General features: G+C 50.2%; 7 protein-coding genes across 7 annotated transcripts; 4 read left to right on the top strand and 3 right to left on the bottom strand.

The window, feature by feature from the left end:
* Positions 1 to 615: 615 nt before the first annotated feature.
* Positions 616 to 1,211, top strand: MIND_01041800 (uncharacterized protein; the record flags this gene model as incomplete). Its single annotated transcript, XM_037367005.1, has 3 exons — positions 616 to 678; positions 733 to 789; positions 843 to 1,211. 3 exons carry the CDS (start codon positions 616 to 618, stop codon positions 1,209 to 1,211), a joined length of 489 nt encoding a protein of 162 aa, XP_037216399.1.
* Positions 1,212 to 1,412: 201 nt separating this feature from the next.
* Positions 1,413 to 2,636, top strand: MIND_01041700 (Phosphoserine aminotransferase; the record flags this gene model as incomplete). The annotated part of the gene is made up of 1 exon (XM_037367004.1): positions 1,413 to 2,636. The coding sequence occupies exon 1, from the start codon at positions 1,422 to 1,424 to the stop codon at positions 2,634 to 2,636; it is 1,215 nt and encodes a 404-aa protein (XP_037216398.1). The 5' UTR covers positions 1,413 to 1,421.
* Positions 2,637 to 2,974: 338 nt separating this feature from the next.
* Positions 2,975 to 7,423, top strand: MIND_01041600 (uncharacterized protein; the record flags this gene model as incomplete). The annotated part of the gene is made up of 20 exons (XM_037367003.1): positions 2,975 to 3,247; positions 3,296 to 3,501; positions 3,547 to 3,736; positions 3,788 to 4,135; positions 4,184 to 4,345; positions 4,391 to 4,647; positions 4,694 to 4,983; positions 5,030 to 5,145; positions 5,193 to 5,312; positions 5,367 to 5,550; positions 5,598 to 5,720; positions 5,771 to 5,892; positions 5,941 to 6,071; positions 6,125 to 6,260; positions 6,307 to 6,367; positions 6,414 to 6,461; positions 6,520 to 6,734; positions 6,783 to 6,866; positions 6,912 to 7,148; positions 7,199 to 7,423. The coding sequence occupies 20 exons, from the start codon at positions 2,975 to 2,977 to the stop codon at positions 7,421 to 7,423; spliced, it is 3,528 nt and encodes a 1,175-aa protein (XP_037216397.1).
* A 25-nt stretch (positions 7,424 to 7,448) lies between these two features.
* Positions 7,449 to 8,930, bottom strand: MIND_01041500 (Dol-P-Man:Man(5)GlcNAc(2)-PP-Dol alpha-1,3-mannosyltransferase; the record flags this gene model as incomplete). The annotated part of the gene is made up of 6 exons (XM_037367002.1): positions 8,783 to 8,930; positions 8,636 to 8,735; positions 8,283 to 8,588; positions 7,821 to 8,233; positions 7,635 to 7,770; positions 7,449 to 7,584 (listed from the first exon to the last, which is right to left on the bottom strand). Exons 1-6 carry the CDS (start codon positions 8,916 to 8,918, stop codon positions 7,449 to 7,451), a joined length of 1,227 nt encoding a protein of 408 aa, XP_037216396.1. The 5' UTR covers positions 8,919 to 8,930.
* Positions 8,931 to 8,995: 65 nt separating this feature from the next.
* MIND_01041400 (Glycoside hydrolase) lies at positions 8,996 to 10,571 on the bottom strand (the record flags this gene model as incomplete). Its single annotated transcript, XM_037367001.1, has 2 exons — positions 8,996 to 9,786; positions 9,836 to 10,571. 2 exons carry the CDS (start codon positions 10,569 to 10,571, stop codon positions 8,996 to 8,998), a joined length of 1,527 nt encoding a protein of 508 aa, XP_037216395.1.
* A 94-nt stretch (positions 10,572 to 10,665) lies between these two features.
* Positions 10,666 to 11,366, top strand: MIND_01041300 (uncharacterized protein; the record flags this gene model as incomplete). Its single annotated transcript, XM_037367000.1, has 4 exons — positions 10,666 to 10,839; positions 10,888 to 10,972; positions 11,023 to 11,240; positions 11,292 to 11,366. 4 exons carry the CDS (start codon positions 10,666 to 10,668, stop codon positions 11,364 to 11,366), a joined length of 552 nt encoding a protein of 183 aa, XP_037216394.1.
* A 29-nt stretch (positions 11,367 to 11,395) lies between these two features.
* MIND_01041200 (DUF292-domain-containing protein) lies at positions 11,396 to 15,458 on the bottom strand (the record flags this gene model as incomplete). The annotated part of the gene is made up of 11 exons (XM_037366999.1): positions 11,396 to 13,319; positions 13,366 to 13,536; positions 13,585 to 13,625; positions 13,676 to 13,809; positions 13,857 to 14,406; positions 14,456 to 14,531; positions 14,578 to 14,703; positions 14,753 to 14,868; positions 14,919 to 15,013; positions 15,060 to 15,212; positions 15,269 to 15,458. The coding sequence occupies 11 exons, from the start codon at positions 15,456 to 15,458 to the stop codon at positions 11,396 to 11,398; spliced, it is 3,576 nt and encodes a 1,191-aa protein (XP_037216393.1).
* Positions 15,459 to 15,752: the final 294 nt, after the last annotated feature.

Here is a 15,752-nt window from a genome sequence, read left to right as displayed (position 1 = left end):
GTCCTCCTCACAGCACTAGAATGGAAGCGGATAGACGCGATCATAGAATTATGGTGTCTCTGTTGAGCAACACAATTACCGTGTACAAGTGCTGTTGAAAACGGGACGGCGTTTGGTAACCTCTCACTTGGCCCCCTCCGCGTATAATAACGTGGGCGTGATGGTTTTACCGTCTGGCTCTAACGGGACACAAATAGGCTCGGCCTCGATGTTTGATGAGGAATTCGAGGAGGATAGGCGGCCGTGTCTCGACTTCCATATGTAGACCTATTGCCAGGGCAGAAATCTTCTACTTGACCCTTAGGGAGCTACCGTTGCTTTCTCGACTGTTACCGTTACCGTTACCGTCGCCAAAACTGCCAAGTTACTTACTTACTATTAGCACGTCTTGATTTGGGATGTGTCTTGATCCAGAAATGTGAAGAGGACAATGGAGATGTGTTTTTTTAACTCTGACTCGCGGTGTGAGTCGATCGAGTCTTGACTCGGACGCGCGCGTTCGATGAGTCCACAGATTGGCAGGACAATGGCAGGATCAAAAAGCGTGACCGCTCTCTCCTCTCACCCCCATGATGATATAACCTAACGACCCCTACCTGTACTCTACTTGCCGCCATGCCCCAAATTCGCGCCGCAACTCAGCAAACCTCTGCCTCAGCTATTTATGAAATGCCTCTGGTGCGTTTTTTACCGTCGCCTCTGACCCCACTCTCTGACATAAACGCGCCACAGATGATGACCTCACTTCCCCTGCAAGCCCCACTACTTATAAGGACGCGTCGTCGCGTCGTGAGTAATACCCACAACCTCCCATGCCCTCGTCTCACTTTCACTTTCACCAGGACCACCCCTGCTCTACATCGCGAAGACGCTATTCGACGCGTCGAAGACACTGTAATCGAACAGACTGTCCAACATGGACATCATCCGACCACCCTTTCGACCGATTACCGTGGATTTCAGCCATGGACGTTGCTCCTGACCCAGCCAACATGGCAGATATTGCCGACCTCTCCCAACTTACCGTTGACGACGACCATGTGTCAACTGGCGCTGGACCGATTCGTCGTCGAAAGACCTCATTGCGCTCCAATCCCCTTGCTCATGACTCTCACCCCCATACACCACACCCCCATAATCACAACTGCCGCGTCGAATTCCATAATCTCATGCCCGTACTGTCTTGCGAGCGACCTTTCGCAGCTGACTAATACCCCCCCATAATGCTCCCCTCTCATCCACGTCAAAATTATCGCTATCTATATGTACACGCTTGTCTTTGTTTTTCCGCGCACCATACTGTTGTTACAGCGCCAGGCTGATGTTTTTTGACTTAGCGTATATAATGTCATGTCTACCTACCTCTTCGACCTATTAGCATTAGAATCTGAATCTGAAACTGTACTTGCACCAAAACCACGATGTCTCGCGTTATCAACTTTGGAGCTGGCCCTTCTGCCCTCCCAGAGAGTGTTTTGCAGGAGGCGGCATTGGGCTTACTTGACTTTGACGGCACTGGGATCGGCATCGCTGAGATTTCCCATCGCTCCAAACAGTTTACCGCCTTCCTCAACGACGTAGAGAGTCTTATTTGCACCCAGCTAGAGGTACCTCCAACCCACAGTATCCTCTTCACTCAGGGCGGTGGAACTGGCCAGTTTTCGGCTATCGTGCTCAACCTGCTTGCTCGCCATCGTCTGCTCCACCCTGACCTCGCCAACGAAGACCGCGTGCTAGACTATGTCATTACGGGTTCGTGGAGCAAAAAGGCGACTGAAGAGGCCAGAAGACTGGGTGGTGGACGCGTCAATGTGGTCGTCGATGCTAGGCCGTACTCGAAAGATGCAAAGTCATTCGACAATATTCCTCCCCACAACACCTACACGTTCTCGCCCGACCCCGCGCTGATATACTACTGCGAAAACGAGACAGTGGACGGTGTCCAGTTTTCGAGCGACGTGTCTTCTCCAAACTCTTTCCCCTTCCATCTGTTGCCGCAAGAAGGACTGCTCCCCCTCGTCGCTGATTATTCATCTTCGTTCATGTCCAGACCGATCACGCGACTGGCAGACCACGCAGTCATCTACGCTGGCGCACAGAAGAATATTGGCCCCGCTGGTCTCACGATTATTATCGTGCGCAATGACTGTCTGGTTGATGTTGACGCAGCAGCCAAGCTCGGCGCTATACCCGTGCCCATCTCAATGTCCTACAAGACCCTGGCTGACGGCAACAGCGTCTACAACACACCGCCAGTGCTGCCGATCTACATATCTGGCCTTGTTCTGCGTCGCATGAAGGAGCTCGGAGGCGTGCAGTATTTTGAGCAGCTTAATAAGCGCAAGGCGGACAAACTCTACGCTGCCATCCAGGCTGGGGAAGACAAGGGCCTGTTCAAGGCTAAGGTGCAAGAAGGCTCGCGCAGTCTGATGAATGTCGTCTTCGATGTCATAGGCGACGAGGCCAAATTTGTCGCTGGGGCGGAGGAAAAGGGTATGAAGGCCATCAAGGGCCACCGCTCGGTCGGCGGGATTCGCATTTCCCTCTACAACGCAGTAACGGAGGAGCAGACAGATGCAATCGTCGAGTATATGAAACAATTTGTGTCGGACACTGACACGCAGGGTCAGGCTTGACCAAAGGGATGGTTAATGTTAACTGTTCCACGCTTTCTGTAGTACTTGAAGCAGAAACGATTATAAATGAAGTATATATGTTGGAAACGGATGGTAAAACCCAACAGAAAGTAAAAATAAGGAGTATTGACGCAAATGCATGCGCCTCCTGGGTGGGATTGTAATTAACTGTAATATATGACACTTTGCCGGAGTGGTTAACGGGCAGGCCTGCTAAGCCTGTGTGCTTTGCACGCGTGTGTTCGAATCGCACAGGTGTCGTTTCATTTTCATCCAGTTGATGCGTCCTTATTCTTTTATTTTTCTCGCCCTTTTCTCAAACACCGCCACCGATTGATATGCCTCCTCCACAACGCGTCCTCGTCTCATATGCGGGGACGCAGACCTATTTAGCATCGGCCCACTGGGACCAAGTCCACACTGCACTTCTTGCCCAACTCCCTTTACGCAATATTCACTGGAAATCTGCATCACGCCCGTCAATTAGGACGATCCAAGAGCTGAACATTGCCCTTGTGCCTCTCGAGTCGTTGCGCGACGAACACACCTCCCAAATCCCTGCAACTTTACTGGAGAAACCGTTCCTCAACATTTATATCGTCACCTGCGACGTGCGTGCTTGTTTGCTCTTTCCTACCTGACATCTGATGAGTTGCTAGGACGCAGACCTCGAAGGCTACAAGAACACTATCAAGCGGCAAGTGAAGGAGTGGCATACGACCATCTCTGCCAAAAAGAATCAGGAATGGCTTATTTTCCACGTCGTCCGACCCGATGCGCGCCTGCCCAGCGGCAACTTCTTCCAACTCAAAGGCTCGGTGTTGGACAAATTAAAGTCAGACTTCAACTCGGACAAGCGGGAGCGGTGGGTGAATATTGTCTTGTTAGCCATATAACTCACGCGCTGCAGATGTGTCCAGCTATCTTGGACATCGGGATACTCCAACCCTGCTGTCTGGGCTGACTTTCTTGCGAAACTTAAAGACGGATTACTTTCCTCGTTTGACGCTGCTGTGACGCAGAGAGAAGAAGAAGTGAAGCGCTCGGAAAGCCAGCGACAAATGCCGGGATGGAATTTTTGCACTTTCTTTATTCTCAAAGTGCGTTCTCAATCTTTGTTACGCGATAGACGACTTATCACTTGCGTCTAGGAGAGTCTGGCAGGCTCATTTCATGGCGTCAACCTTTTCGAGGACGCTCTTGTGCAGTATGACGAACTGGAGGTGTCTTTCTATCAAGTGCTGAAGGAAAGAAACCTGTCCTGGTTTGGCACGCTCATCACACCGACGCCCAACGACGATTCTGTGCCCTTGCTGTCCATTTCGAAAAAGCCTTACCGTGATCTCATCCTCGCCAACACCATTTCCGTTTTCGATTTCCGGATATATATACTCGCAAGACAATGCGAGATTCTGGCGAGTATGGGGCGGCTGAACGAAGTCGGGAAGAAAGCTGCTGCATTCTTGGGTGCTTTCGGACGGAGGCTGCGCGAAGTCGAGGTTTGTGAAGTTTCTCTGTGCTTTACGACCTTTGTTAATGGTGTTTAGGAAACCCTCCCTCGATTCTTTATCGAAGCGTGGACGTATTGTTCTGCGCTGAGTGTTGTTGACCAATGCGACACATGGGCGACCGGCTCTGATATTCAAGGTCCCAAACTAAATGCTTTCAACGCGAGCAAGGGCGAACTTTTAGAGCTGGCTCGTGGCCAAGTAAGTCGATGCTTGTCTTCGTTATCTTATCTTACGTACCCTCAGCTAGACATCATCGGTGTCCAACTTGAGCATCTTCCTGCTCGCACCCCTTTCTGCAACACTACTCGAGCACCTTCGCCTAGTCCTTTTGCCGCAGACAAACAACTTTCCGGCCGAACTTTCATCGAAGCTATAGAGAACAGGAATTCCTTCTACGAAACCTACGTTGGTATCACCAATCGCGCTATCGACATGTATGCCAAAGCTGGTCGCCGCAAGTTTGCACTCAGATTGCACGGAAGTCTGGCAGCGCTTGATGTGTATGGCTCGATCTCTTTTTTCTTGGTTGGTCTAACGACCTAAAAGGCATCGAGGACGACTGGCGGAAGCACTGACAACTTATACCTCGCTGCCTGCGCATTACTCTCCCCATCAATGGACTTCACTCGAGTCGCTGATGCTATCCATGGCCCTGGACACTCATGCGCAGCTTAATAAATCAAATGATAGGGAGTGGATTCACATCCTTCTGTCGTTTCTCAAGACGCGTGTTGAGACTGCGGGCCTCGACATGCTCATGCACGAGGAAGACAGTGTGGAGTACATTTCAAAACTTATCCAATCAATGAAGGACTCCGCAACTCAACTGGACTCCGGTTAGTTCAGTCCTTCAACATCTGTCAACCAATGCTCATATCTTAGATCTATTGTACTCTGACCACCCTGCCATTTCCATACGCGCCGAGGAGTCGGCCAAACCAGCTGGCGATAAAGACGGCTCGTTCTTGAACGTGGTGGTCCATAACCGTCTGCCATGTGTAAGAATTCCGTTTGATTCGACCTCCCTCTGAATTTTGGTACTTAGGTCGTTCCTCTAGACGAAGTTGTTGCAGTTTTGTCAGGGCGGGATGCCGAACGCCTGCGATTTTCTGCCTCTGTCGACTCAATCCCTCCGGGCAAAACCGAGATAACGTTGTTTTGTCCAGTATGTTGGCCGTCGGCTAAGGGTGCTGGTCATTTTCCTGACTTGCTTCCGCAGACATCATCAGCGGGCATGTACGTGCTTGAGAGTAGCGAGGCACATATGGCGCACGTGATCTTCCAGTGGACACATAAGAAAGCGGGTACAAGTAAAGTCCCTACCGCGCGCAGTAACTTTTCGCTGGTCCGCATTCCTCGGGATCTTTTGGCCATGGATGTCCGACTTCATCAACCCAATCTCAGTCAGTTTGAGTTCTTTCTGGTTCACAAGTCGCTAAATTACTCCCAGTCGAACTTGGTCGGCCACCTATGCTCCTTGTTGCGATTTCGACTGGCCGCAATCACGTAGCAAAAGGGTCCATCAAATTCCGTGCTCCTTCAGTCACGTTCAAATACCAGAATGTAACCAATGGTTGGTTTGATTTTTTCCCTTTGTTTCAAGGTCTTGCTGAATCATCCCAGCACATCCGGAAAGCGAAGCGTTCACGGCAGACAACGCATGTATTCCTCTTTCTAATCTTGCGGAGGGTTCTCATCTGGAGTTGCTTCTTCCATATTCCGACGCGTCTGCTTTCCATGTTATGGTAGGTGGTCGAGTTCTAAGCATTTCTCGCCTCATGGGTTTCACACAGAGAGTAGATGTCGAAGTTGAATACGTGACAGAAGCGGAGTCCAGCATAACGAGGACCCTGCACCTTTCGCGGGTAGTAGCAACCACTCTTCCTGTTTCTGTGAATGTCCAAGACTTCTTCCGAGGCGATCGGTAGGGCTCAGATAATCTACACGCCAAGTCAGCCACACTAATGGGCACGTCAGACTGTTTTCTCGATTCACAGTCTCGACTACAAGTCACCAACACGTACGAATTGCGGATGCTCAACTGCAACTCCCGGATAGCGGACTCGATGGCGTCAAGGTCGTTCCGTGCTCTCCCCAGTCGCGTGGCGTTGTGGTTTGTTGTCTCTCAAGTTGATGTACATGCGCTAAAATCAGACCAGACTGTCACTCCCGCCCAGCCCGCGAACTTCTTGTTCTACACCGAATCTGCCCATGGACCAGGTCGGAATGACATTATCTTGGCCAATAAAGTCTGATATGTTTTTAGTGCGAGACCCTCTTAAATTCAGGATCACCTATCGAATGCTACGTGAAGGTTAGTTTATATCCACGCTTCAATCCAACAAATTTAATGCTGACTTTTCCGTTTGCAGAGGTGGAAGCTCTGATTGAATCGACCGTCGAGGAAGTGATTGGCAACTCAGCTTCCTTATTGGCCGAACGGGTTCAACTCGTCAACCGGCTTGTGGAAGCTCTCGAGCAAGACAGCGCATGGGTTGATTTATATGGCGTATCTGGAGAGCTTGTCGTTCCGAACAGCATCGGCCAGCTCTCGGATAGCGACGAGCCTCTACAGAAAGTGGTCAAGGTCTGTTATGATACGGATGTGTTTTTTTTCGTTGCTTAATCAAATCAGCTGTTGCGCGAGCACAAGCACCCTCATCCTCCGGTGGGCAAATGGCGAGAAATCAAGATTCCAGTCGACGTTCCCTTCATGAATGTCCGTGATGGCATATCACTTTTATGTTTCTTACGCTCTTCTTAGATTGTAGCGGGAGCGGGTATAACGCTGACACCACCCGGCTCAACACCTGCAGGACACAGCACTCCCTCATTATATGCAGGGCAGCCGATTCCAGCCACCCTGACCATCAACACATCATTCCACTGGGGCTCAAATGTGAAGGACTCGCAACGGATATATATGATGCGCTTCGACGTTGAGGAAATGGTGCGCGACTGGTTGGTCAGCGGTCGCAAACGCGGCGATTTCGCAGCCAAGGTGAAAACTTTCCGTTTTGGGGCGAACTCGTTGCTGACGTGATGATGAAGGATAATGGGACGTATACGGTGCCCATCACTCTCATTGCTCTCCATCATGGCGAGTTGGTGTTGCCGAAAGTCATGGTTTCGGCGTTGCCTCTGGTTGGCGAGGTTACAATGGGGTCAATGGCCATTCCAAGCACAGAAACGTACCAAGTTCACGGCGCTGAAAAGGTCCTAGTACTTCCTCGCGGCGGCCGTAGTACCTTCGTACTGGGAATGGGTTCAGAGTAAGGGTATATAAATTATGTCATCTAAATTATCGTTTCCCGTTGGGGTAACCGCTCCAGATACCTGCTACCAGTGCGATGTTTGCGACGAGGAGTAGTGACGATGAGGTGGTTGTCGAAGGGAAGACATTCCACGCATACTCAACCACGGCTAAGAGCACGAGTCTGGTGGGTGGATGATCAGTCGAAGATGACAACAGGAAAAGAATGCTGACTTGATGATGACTGGGTATTTTGTTCTCCACGCAATGAAGGGAAGTTGTTGCGCATACCAGGAGTAGAACTGATAGTGCAATGAGCGGGCACATAAAATACCGATTATATTGGATGTAAAAAGAGTGGTTGCGATGACTAAGACAAAAGTGGTTAACGAGGCACGAAATAGCCAACGGACGACTCACAGTCCGCAGACACCGCATTTGGACTACCAGGAGAATCGGGGGCGGAAAACCCCCGTTTGAGCAAAAACCACACTCCCCCGTCGTTTTTGCACCATTTGAAGAGGCCGAACGCAACGAGCACGGTGAGATGACCCAGAAGCAGGGCATTTGCCCACGACTTGCTCAAGAAGACCTGTTCATCCAGCATGCGCCAATTGACTGTCCATTTGTACAGGAAAACCCGCGAGAATTCGAACGCGGAGTTGAGGTAGGCCCACGGGTCTTCCTCAAGAAACGGCAGGGCGAGCAATGCGTGCGAAGCTCCCAAGGTGATCAGGTGACGGAACATGCCCAACACCCCCAATCGCTTGTAGAAGACAACGAGAATGGCAGGCAGATACAAAAGGACCGACATTTTCACAGAGAGGGCCAGACTGTGAATGGAGTCACACCATAGGAATATCCACTGGGCAGGGAACTGACCTGAGAAATAGAGTCCCGACATCATCATATTCGGTTTGGTATGCCACCACCGCAGCTTGCATGAACAGAACAGCCCAGCAGTCGTTGAATAGTCTGAGAATGAAAATAGAATGCAGGCGTTTGCTTAACGGCAGCAAAAGCACTACCCAATTGGGTATGCCACCTGCCCGGCGATAAATGACACAAGAAAGCACAAGTGTCGCGATATAGAGAGCGCAGTAGAGTTGTTGAGCCAGAAAAACGTTCGTCCCAGAGTCAGTCAGTGAGTACAGCATTTGGTGGATGCGCAAATGTCCAGCAGGGTAGCTAACGCAGCTCGGTAAGGCTTGAGTGACGAGACGAATATAACTCACACTAGTGGCCCAGTGGGACCCGTGATTTTGGAGTAGTCCAGCTCACCCTTGATATATACTTCAACTTGAGCCATATATGTTTCCCAATCAATTTCTGTGTCTACCAGTTTTGAGTTGAAAGCACCAGAAACGCAACATCATACGAACACGAGACATAACGGATGATGAGCTGGCTGAGTGCAAGGTCGCCTAGAATGGTTATCGACGCGAGCCACCAGAAATACCGCGCGTCAAACAGTAGTCGTCGTATCCAGCGATCAATTACAGCCCATTCCGACTGCATGGTTGAGAGAGACAAAGAGCAATTCGGTCACATGACATCGTTTAAAGGAAAGCTAGTTCGCACAAATCTATGATAATCTATTGCCCTCCACGACCGTCCTCCATACCCTGAAAGAATCCTTGCTTGTAATCCGACTCTGTGCCAGGAGCTACCACATCGGGTCCGAGTGCTTGTATTTGGTCATGGACAAACTGCTCCGCAAAACCCAATTGAGAGTTGGAGGCACAAAAGCGGCGAACTGCGTCCATTCCATCAGAGTAACCCTTCGCCTGAGACTTCTGATGAGCATCATACGATTGTCGTTTTCGGCGTGTTGAGAAACGGTGAGCTTCGTGATCCACCCTTCTGAAAAGCCCGCCGTCATCGTCTGTCTGTTGCAAGCCACATGCATCGGAAGATTGAGAAAAGTCTGAGGGCAGAATCCGACCAACATCGGCGAGGAAGCACCAGTCGAGATTGCACTGTTCTAGCTGATATGACCAGAAGGACCATCCGGCTGCCACAGAAGAATAGACATCAAGTTGAGTATTGCAGAACGATCTTCGAGCGGCTTCCTTGTCCTTTTCATACGATAGACTGCGTGGTGTGAGTGCGCAAGACCACTCGCCAACAACGAGGTTGCCGCGCAAGTTCGCATTTGCCAGCATTGGTTGGACAGAGCGAGTGACTTTCTGTGTTAGGTTGTATGCCGAATCGTTGGCGTCTTGAGAGGTGAAAACAAAGTACGAATGGTAGTCCAGCACTACGAAATCGCTTCGCTTGGCGACGAATTTGCTGAATTTCTGGAAATTGAAGCCGTCATGAATATAGAGTGGTAGAGTCTGTGCGCTTGGGGACACTGCTCTCATAGCTGTGATCGCTTTGGTATCTGTTTTGAATAAGTCTGGTAGCCAAGAAACAGGGATATAGCTAATCACAAAAGTCGCTGAGCTTTGGGTTGTCTTGAGGTTCGTTGAGAATTTGGATACCGACCACATTCGAGACATTGGATAGTTGCTGGGTCAGATATGTCAAAACAGAGATGGTCTTGGCCACATTCGAGGGACTATTGAACAAGCCAACACGACGATCTGAGGTGCCGGAATGAGGTTGGCCATTTTGACTCCCAACAGCGCCGTGTAAGTCGATGAGTACGCCCAGGTTATGCGCTGCGGCTTGATTGATCGCGTTCACAAGAAAACTCCAAGCATTGCGGTAGACAGGGGCAACAGAGTCAAAGGGGGTATCTTTACAATACTCTGGCCCGAGCGTCCAGTAACCCAAAGGTAGCCTGACCGTATTGACGCCGATGCTTGCGAGGTAAGCAAAGTCTGAATCGTTCATATGTCTTGCCCAGTGTCGTTCGAGCAGCCGCCGTGAGCACGAGGGGTCAAATGCAGAAGCCACATCAAGTTCGGATTGGCCAGAGACCGAAGTAAACATGGAAGGAGACATCCAGCGTTCCAAAACAAACCACGAGCCCAGGTTGACGGAAACTTGTTTGCGGTACCGCATAATTTGAGCGAGGTCGGGGTCAAAAGGAGGGAATGAGGGAACGGGTATGTCTCGCAAAGGTATCGATTTGAGGTTATTACAGGTATCCCGCCCAGATAGACTCGCGCTGAAAGTGCTCGAAACGAGAAAGAAAAGAAAGAAGAGCAGTCGTAGCTGCATGACTGAACGAGTGTGGAGGTCGTTCTGAGCACCTCAGTTGTCAATCGACTGTCACGCGCCACGTCACGTTTTGAAGGTTTCCTCTTCGCCATGAATGAATACCTCTCAACCGCAACTTGTCATTTTGAGGCAAGGAGGACTCATCGAATACCGCGTAGAAAACTGGCGTCTGTCGCGCGATGGTAGCGACCGGGTGGTTTGGGGCGTGACTGGCTGGCAATGGTATTACGCCCTCATTCCACTCATTGTCAGCATTCTGTGGCCCCGGGTTTGTCGCTAAATCGTAGACTCAGGCCTTGTCTCATGAAACAAACAGATCAACGAAAGCCTTGTTTACCTGACGGCCGTGGGGTTAGCTCTCACCGGATTTGCGTATCGCAAATGCACTCAAGTTCTCTGGGGTACGACAAGTTCCTGGTAAAAAAAAGAAAACGCGTATAACGGCCCCTAGAGTCGGTTCTCTTCTTTCCTTTCATTGGGATTCAACTGGAAACCCACCGTGGCTTACCGTGGTTCGCGCCGCTTACAATCGACCGCCAATTCATTCCCCTCGGTGCCTTGGAAGACTTCATTATCAACGAAGGTCTCCATGGGTGGAATGTTCGGTATTATGCTGCTGCACTTACCTCGACCGAGTCTGGAGCGATAAGAGCTCACGTTGCTTTTCCCGTAAGTAAGTTTGGACAAATAATGGCATCTTGGTTTTTAACGACAATCCAGAATATTTTGCCCCATTTCCCAGTTCTTTTGGAGGTCTATCGCGGCGTACAGCGTGATCTAAGCAATGCAGTGTAGTACAGTGTTAAATGGTCCTTGGAAATAAGTTAATACACCCCATCCTCACTCTCGTAGGCACTAAGCAGCTCGTCGTAGCCTCCTTCATCATCTCCTTCCTCTGCCGCGCTTTCTCTTTTGGCGCGATTTGTTGCTCTGATAGTCCCAGTTGAAGTTTTTCTCGCACGTTGACCACCAGAAATCTTGCGCACTCGAGGCTCTTGACCATCACCCGACATTTTCCTGTTACGACCAGGAGATATGGGAGAACCATGCTCGAATGTGGTTGCTTTGGGTGTTGTAACTGTGGTTTCATTTTGTTCTGGCCACTCCACATTAAGTGTCTGAGGACTGGGTCGTTGGTCGACTATGGTTTTTGCGAGAGCAAGATCTTCGGTACGGATATTCGCAGGGCGGGAGCCATATCGTTTTGAGCGTAACCGGGGACTGATTATGGGGCTGACGACGGGTCGTTCCGAATCTGTGGTGTCTTCCGATTGCTGGAGGGTCAAACCGAGTTTGTTTGGGGGGAGTTTGACCGACTCAGTTGTGTCTGAATCAGTTTCTGGAGCGGGGGCTGAGGGGCTAAGTAATATTCTATCTGGGGAACTCCCGTTTGATGTTGGACGGATTCTTGATATTGGCGCCATGGGAGATATTGACCGTCGATTTAATGCGACACGCCGACTGGGGATGTTCACATCTGGGTTCAATTGATTCAACTCTGCTTTCGATGCCTTCCAACCACGACCATTTACATCCAACGGAGACAAAGATGAAGTCGATGACTGAGAGATAGAATCTTGCCGCAAGCTGTGTCCCATTCCTCTCGGTATATGCTGCCACTGGGGGTCTGCTAGTAGTTGCGTTGCCTCTGAAATAGACTCCTGTCGACTCTGGTGCTGAGGACGAGGTGTTGTCGCAACCAGAGACGAAGAATTGAGTAATAATGGTCGGGGCCCGGATTTGGGCGCTGGTTCAGGAGTTTTTCGTGTCAGAGCCGATAAAGACTCTTGTAGATTACGTGTCCGGCTCAGGAAACCACCTTCCGATTGGGGGGACCATGGTGGACTTGTCGGAGGAGAGCTTGGGCGAGGAGACGGCGGCCCAATGAAACTATCACGTGGAGGGCGAAAGAAGGCTGGGCGGGCGGGTGGAGAATAGTTTTCTGTCGCACCCATGATAGGGAGTGAGGCATGGCGACCGTCCTCTAATCGACGAGGGTATCCAAATTCTGGAGAACTCAGACTCTGCGTGGGAGGACTATTTTGAGGTGTGCTTTGGGTGCTATTTGGGGAACGGCCAACCCAGCTACCCAACATGGCTCTTGCTCGCCAGTTAGAGCTGACTTTAGAAAATCTAGCCGCGGCATCGGAGTCCTTTAATTTCTCTGCATAATTCCACAAAGTAGTTGCCACTGGAGTTTCAGGTGGTGAAGCAGGCTCTTTACTTGAAGGCCACGGAGATCCAATCGGAGACGGTGGCATCATGGGAGATATTGGAGTTGGCGGAGGTTCCATTGAGCTTTTATTCGTGATACCTCTCCACACAGTGTTGGCCAAACGAGCACCAAGACCAGAAGCAGCTGGAGACTCGTCAGCAGTCGTCTCTTCATCTTCCGTCTTGCTAAGATACTCCTCATCACGTGTGTCGTCAGACTCTTCTGGGGAGGGGGGTTCGGGAGACAGCTGGTTGGTGAATCCTCGCCACATGGTTGTCCGAAGCCGCTCTCCGAGAGAGACATTTGCTGGTGTGGCATTCTTCGACTCTTCCATGCGACGATATGCAAGATCAGATGCAGTTTGCAGTAATCGATCTACTCCTCCTGCGGCTTCCAGAGGGTATTGCTGCAGCAAAGTCATGCCTTCCATGAACGCATCCCCGAACTCCCAAGCACGTAATGGTGATGGCGGAGGGATGGTATTGCTCTCATCACCCCACAAACTCGGCGACCGATGTCCGCCTTTACCCAACCTGGCGGAGAGTAGGCATCACAAATAGGAAGAAGAGAAATACGAACCGGAAGAGAGCTGCTCGTGCTCGAATGAGCATAGCAGTACAAATATCAAGCAGATACTCCAACTTGGGTGAGTTACTTCTTTCTCTCATTGCGCAAGAAAACAAGGCGTCCCAGACGACTAGCACTGATGACAACGGGAGCGTTTGAGTTAGTAATGGGGCCATCCAACGACTGGGAAAAGTTGTGAGATTGAAGCAGAGCAAACGTATAGAGGCTCACTAGGAGTAATGCGGAAGGCTTGGATCAAGTCCCTTAACTTGCTGGTGAGCGTAAAAACGTTAGAACTTATATTGACAAACGGAAAACATACCAGGCTTTCAGAAAGTTCACTGTCAGCCCACGACAACCTTTCTCCCAGTTTCCTCATCCAGATACTACCGCCATCCTCCTCTTCCAATTCGGCAAACTCTCCGATCATAGCCTCGAACAACCAGAACGTGTCCGCTGTGAGAGAATGAGTGCAGTGCCAAATTAATCCGCACTTTAAATACCTTCGACATGCGAGAGCTCTTCTACCTCTATCTCCTGATTCAGCACCACATAAAGTGGGACAAGCAGGGCTGGAATATGAGGGGAAAGGTTCCCGGGATTGATGGTGGAGTGGAGGTACAGAATACGAGACAAGGCAGAGGTGTGCCTTGGGTGCATATCGCCAACAATGCCGGTCTGCGAGGTTAACAATGTGATTGACGGAGCAACTGGTCGCCGTTCAGATAAGGATGTTGGAGGGGGAGATGAAGGGGCATCAGCTTCGAGTCGAATTTCCGGAATTGAAGATGAGGGTTGCGAAGTCAGGGCATGGATAGCTTGCAGTCGAGTGTCCAAAATGTCAGCATACGTAATCTTGATGTCCTCCGCTGCTTTCTCATCCAATGGGCAAAGAGGACTGTGATCAGGCTCTGCATCAAGGCCCCCACATAGATTACTGGGTATTCGTGCAATTTGCCGGGAGACACCGAGCAACGAAGTGTCCAATGGTGACAGAGGAAGGGTAGGGTCGGGTAATTCGGAAAATGGCTTCAGTACGCGTCGAACGAGATCCTGGGAGCGATTTCAGATTCAAGAAAGCACGACACAGCACATAACTAACATAGTAGCTTAGCCGTTGTTGATGTGCTTCACGCCCCCAGGTTGACTTGAGTACTGGCAGAGTGTTGAGAAACAATCTTCGCTGTGTGAGAGAATTTCAAATGGTGAATGGTGCAAACAAACCGCCATAACCGTGGTCTGAGCCAGGGAGGATCATCTGGTATACCGCGAGCGCACAACAGACGGAGTTGATTTATGTCTACGGCGGGAGGGGTGTCGGGATTTAGTATTTCAGATATAGACCTGACGCTACGATGGTATTGAGCACTGAAGTAAGCCCGTCAAAAAGAGAACAAACATGTCCTGCCGACGTGGTTCAGGCATCCAGGCAACATTGTACGTCTTGGCGATTTCAAGCATAAACATGTCAAGACCCGCAGCAGTAGGCGGAGGAGCATTCATGGCATGAACAACCTGGTCTAAGCTTTAGTTACTACTTGGCTTGCATAACAGTTGGGACTAACACGAGCGGAAACATGGTTGTCGCGGTTGGAGATAGCCGAACGGGCAAAATCTGGTCCCAGTCTTTGAATGAGCAGCTCACGGACACTTATTAGTTCTGAGTCTGAGTTAGTTTGAATATATATGGTGCAAAGCAGGGGTACCTCGACAGTCCGGCTGCGATGCACCTGCAAATATAAGCGTCGAGACTGCTTCAACAACAACTGGACTATTGACGAAGCCTTGTTCCAGCTCCGAGAAATGTTCAAGCAATATCCCGAGTTGCATTTCGAGGTTTTCTAGCAGGTCCGCATTAACTGGGGGTCCGATAGTTAGTTGGTTGAACCTGACAAAATGGACTCTGTTGACGCACATTCATCCAGCATTAGATTCTGGGCTTTCGCTCTTGCCAAGACTACATCCCGTCGAGACAACAGAGTTGCCACATCCCTCCTTACAACTGCTGCTTGGGAATCCTTTCTCTCCTGGAGAATGCCGATAGTTTGCGCAGCTCGACGGAGCAACGTTTTCACCGAGGCCGAGTTCCAGGTTGTCGCAGACATTTCTGTTGGTTTCGGCGCACGCCTTTCTCGTATAATGGGGCGTAATTATCTTGGGAGTGAACGGTCGTGAAGGGTATAAGGATATTTGACGGGTATGGCAAGAGAGTTGGAAGTGATGTCACACACTGGCTGGAAAACAACTAGTCAAGTACAGGCTAAAGTAAGTACACACTACACATTGATCTATTGCTACATTTGATGTGGTTGCTGAGGACGGAAGTATATGGGAGGAGGCATAGCTAAGCTTTGTGTGCTACTTCGAAGAGTTGTGAGACCAGAGATATGCTTGCGCTG

The sequence above is a fragment of the Mycena indigotica genome, assembly GCF_014461135.1.
Source record: "Mycena indigotica strain 171206Taipei chromosome Unknown Mind.scaff0009, whole genome shotgun sequence".
NCBI lineage: Eukaryota > Fungi > Basidiomycota > Agaricomycetes > Agaricales > Mycenaceae > Mycena > Mycena indigotica.
This window is presented reverse-complemented; position numbering and strand designations above follow the sequence as displayed.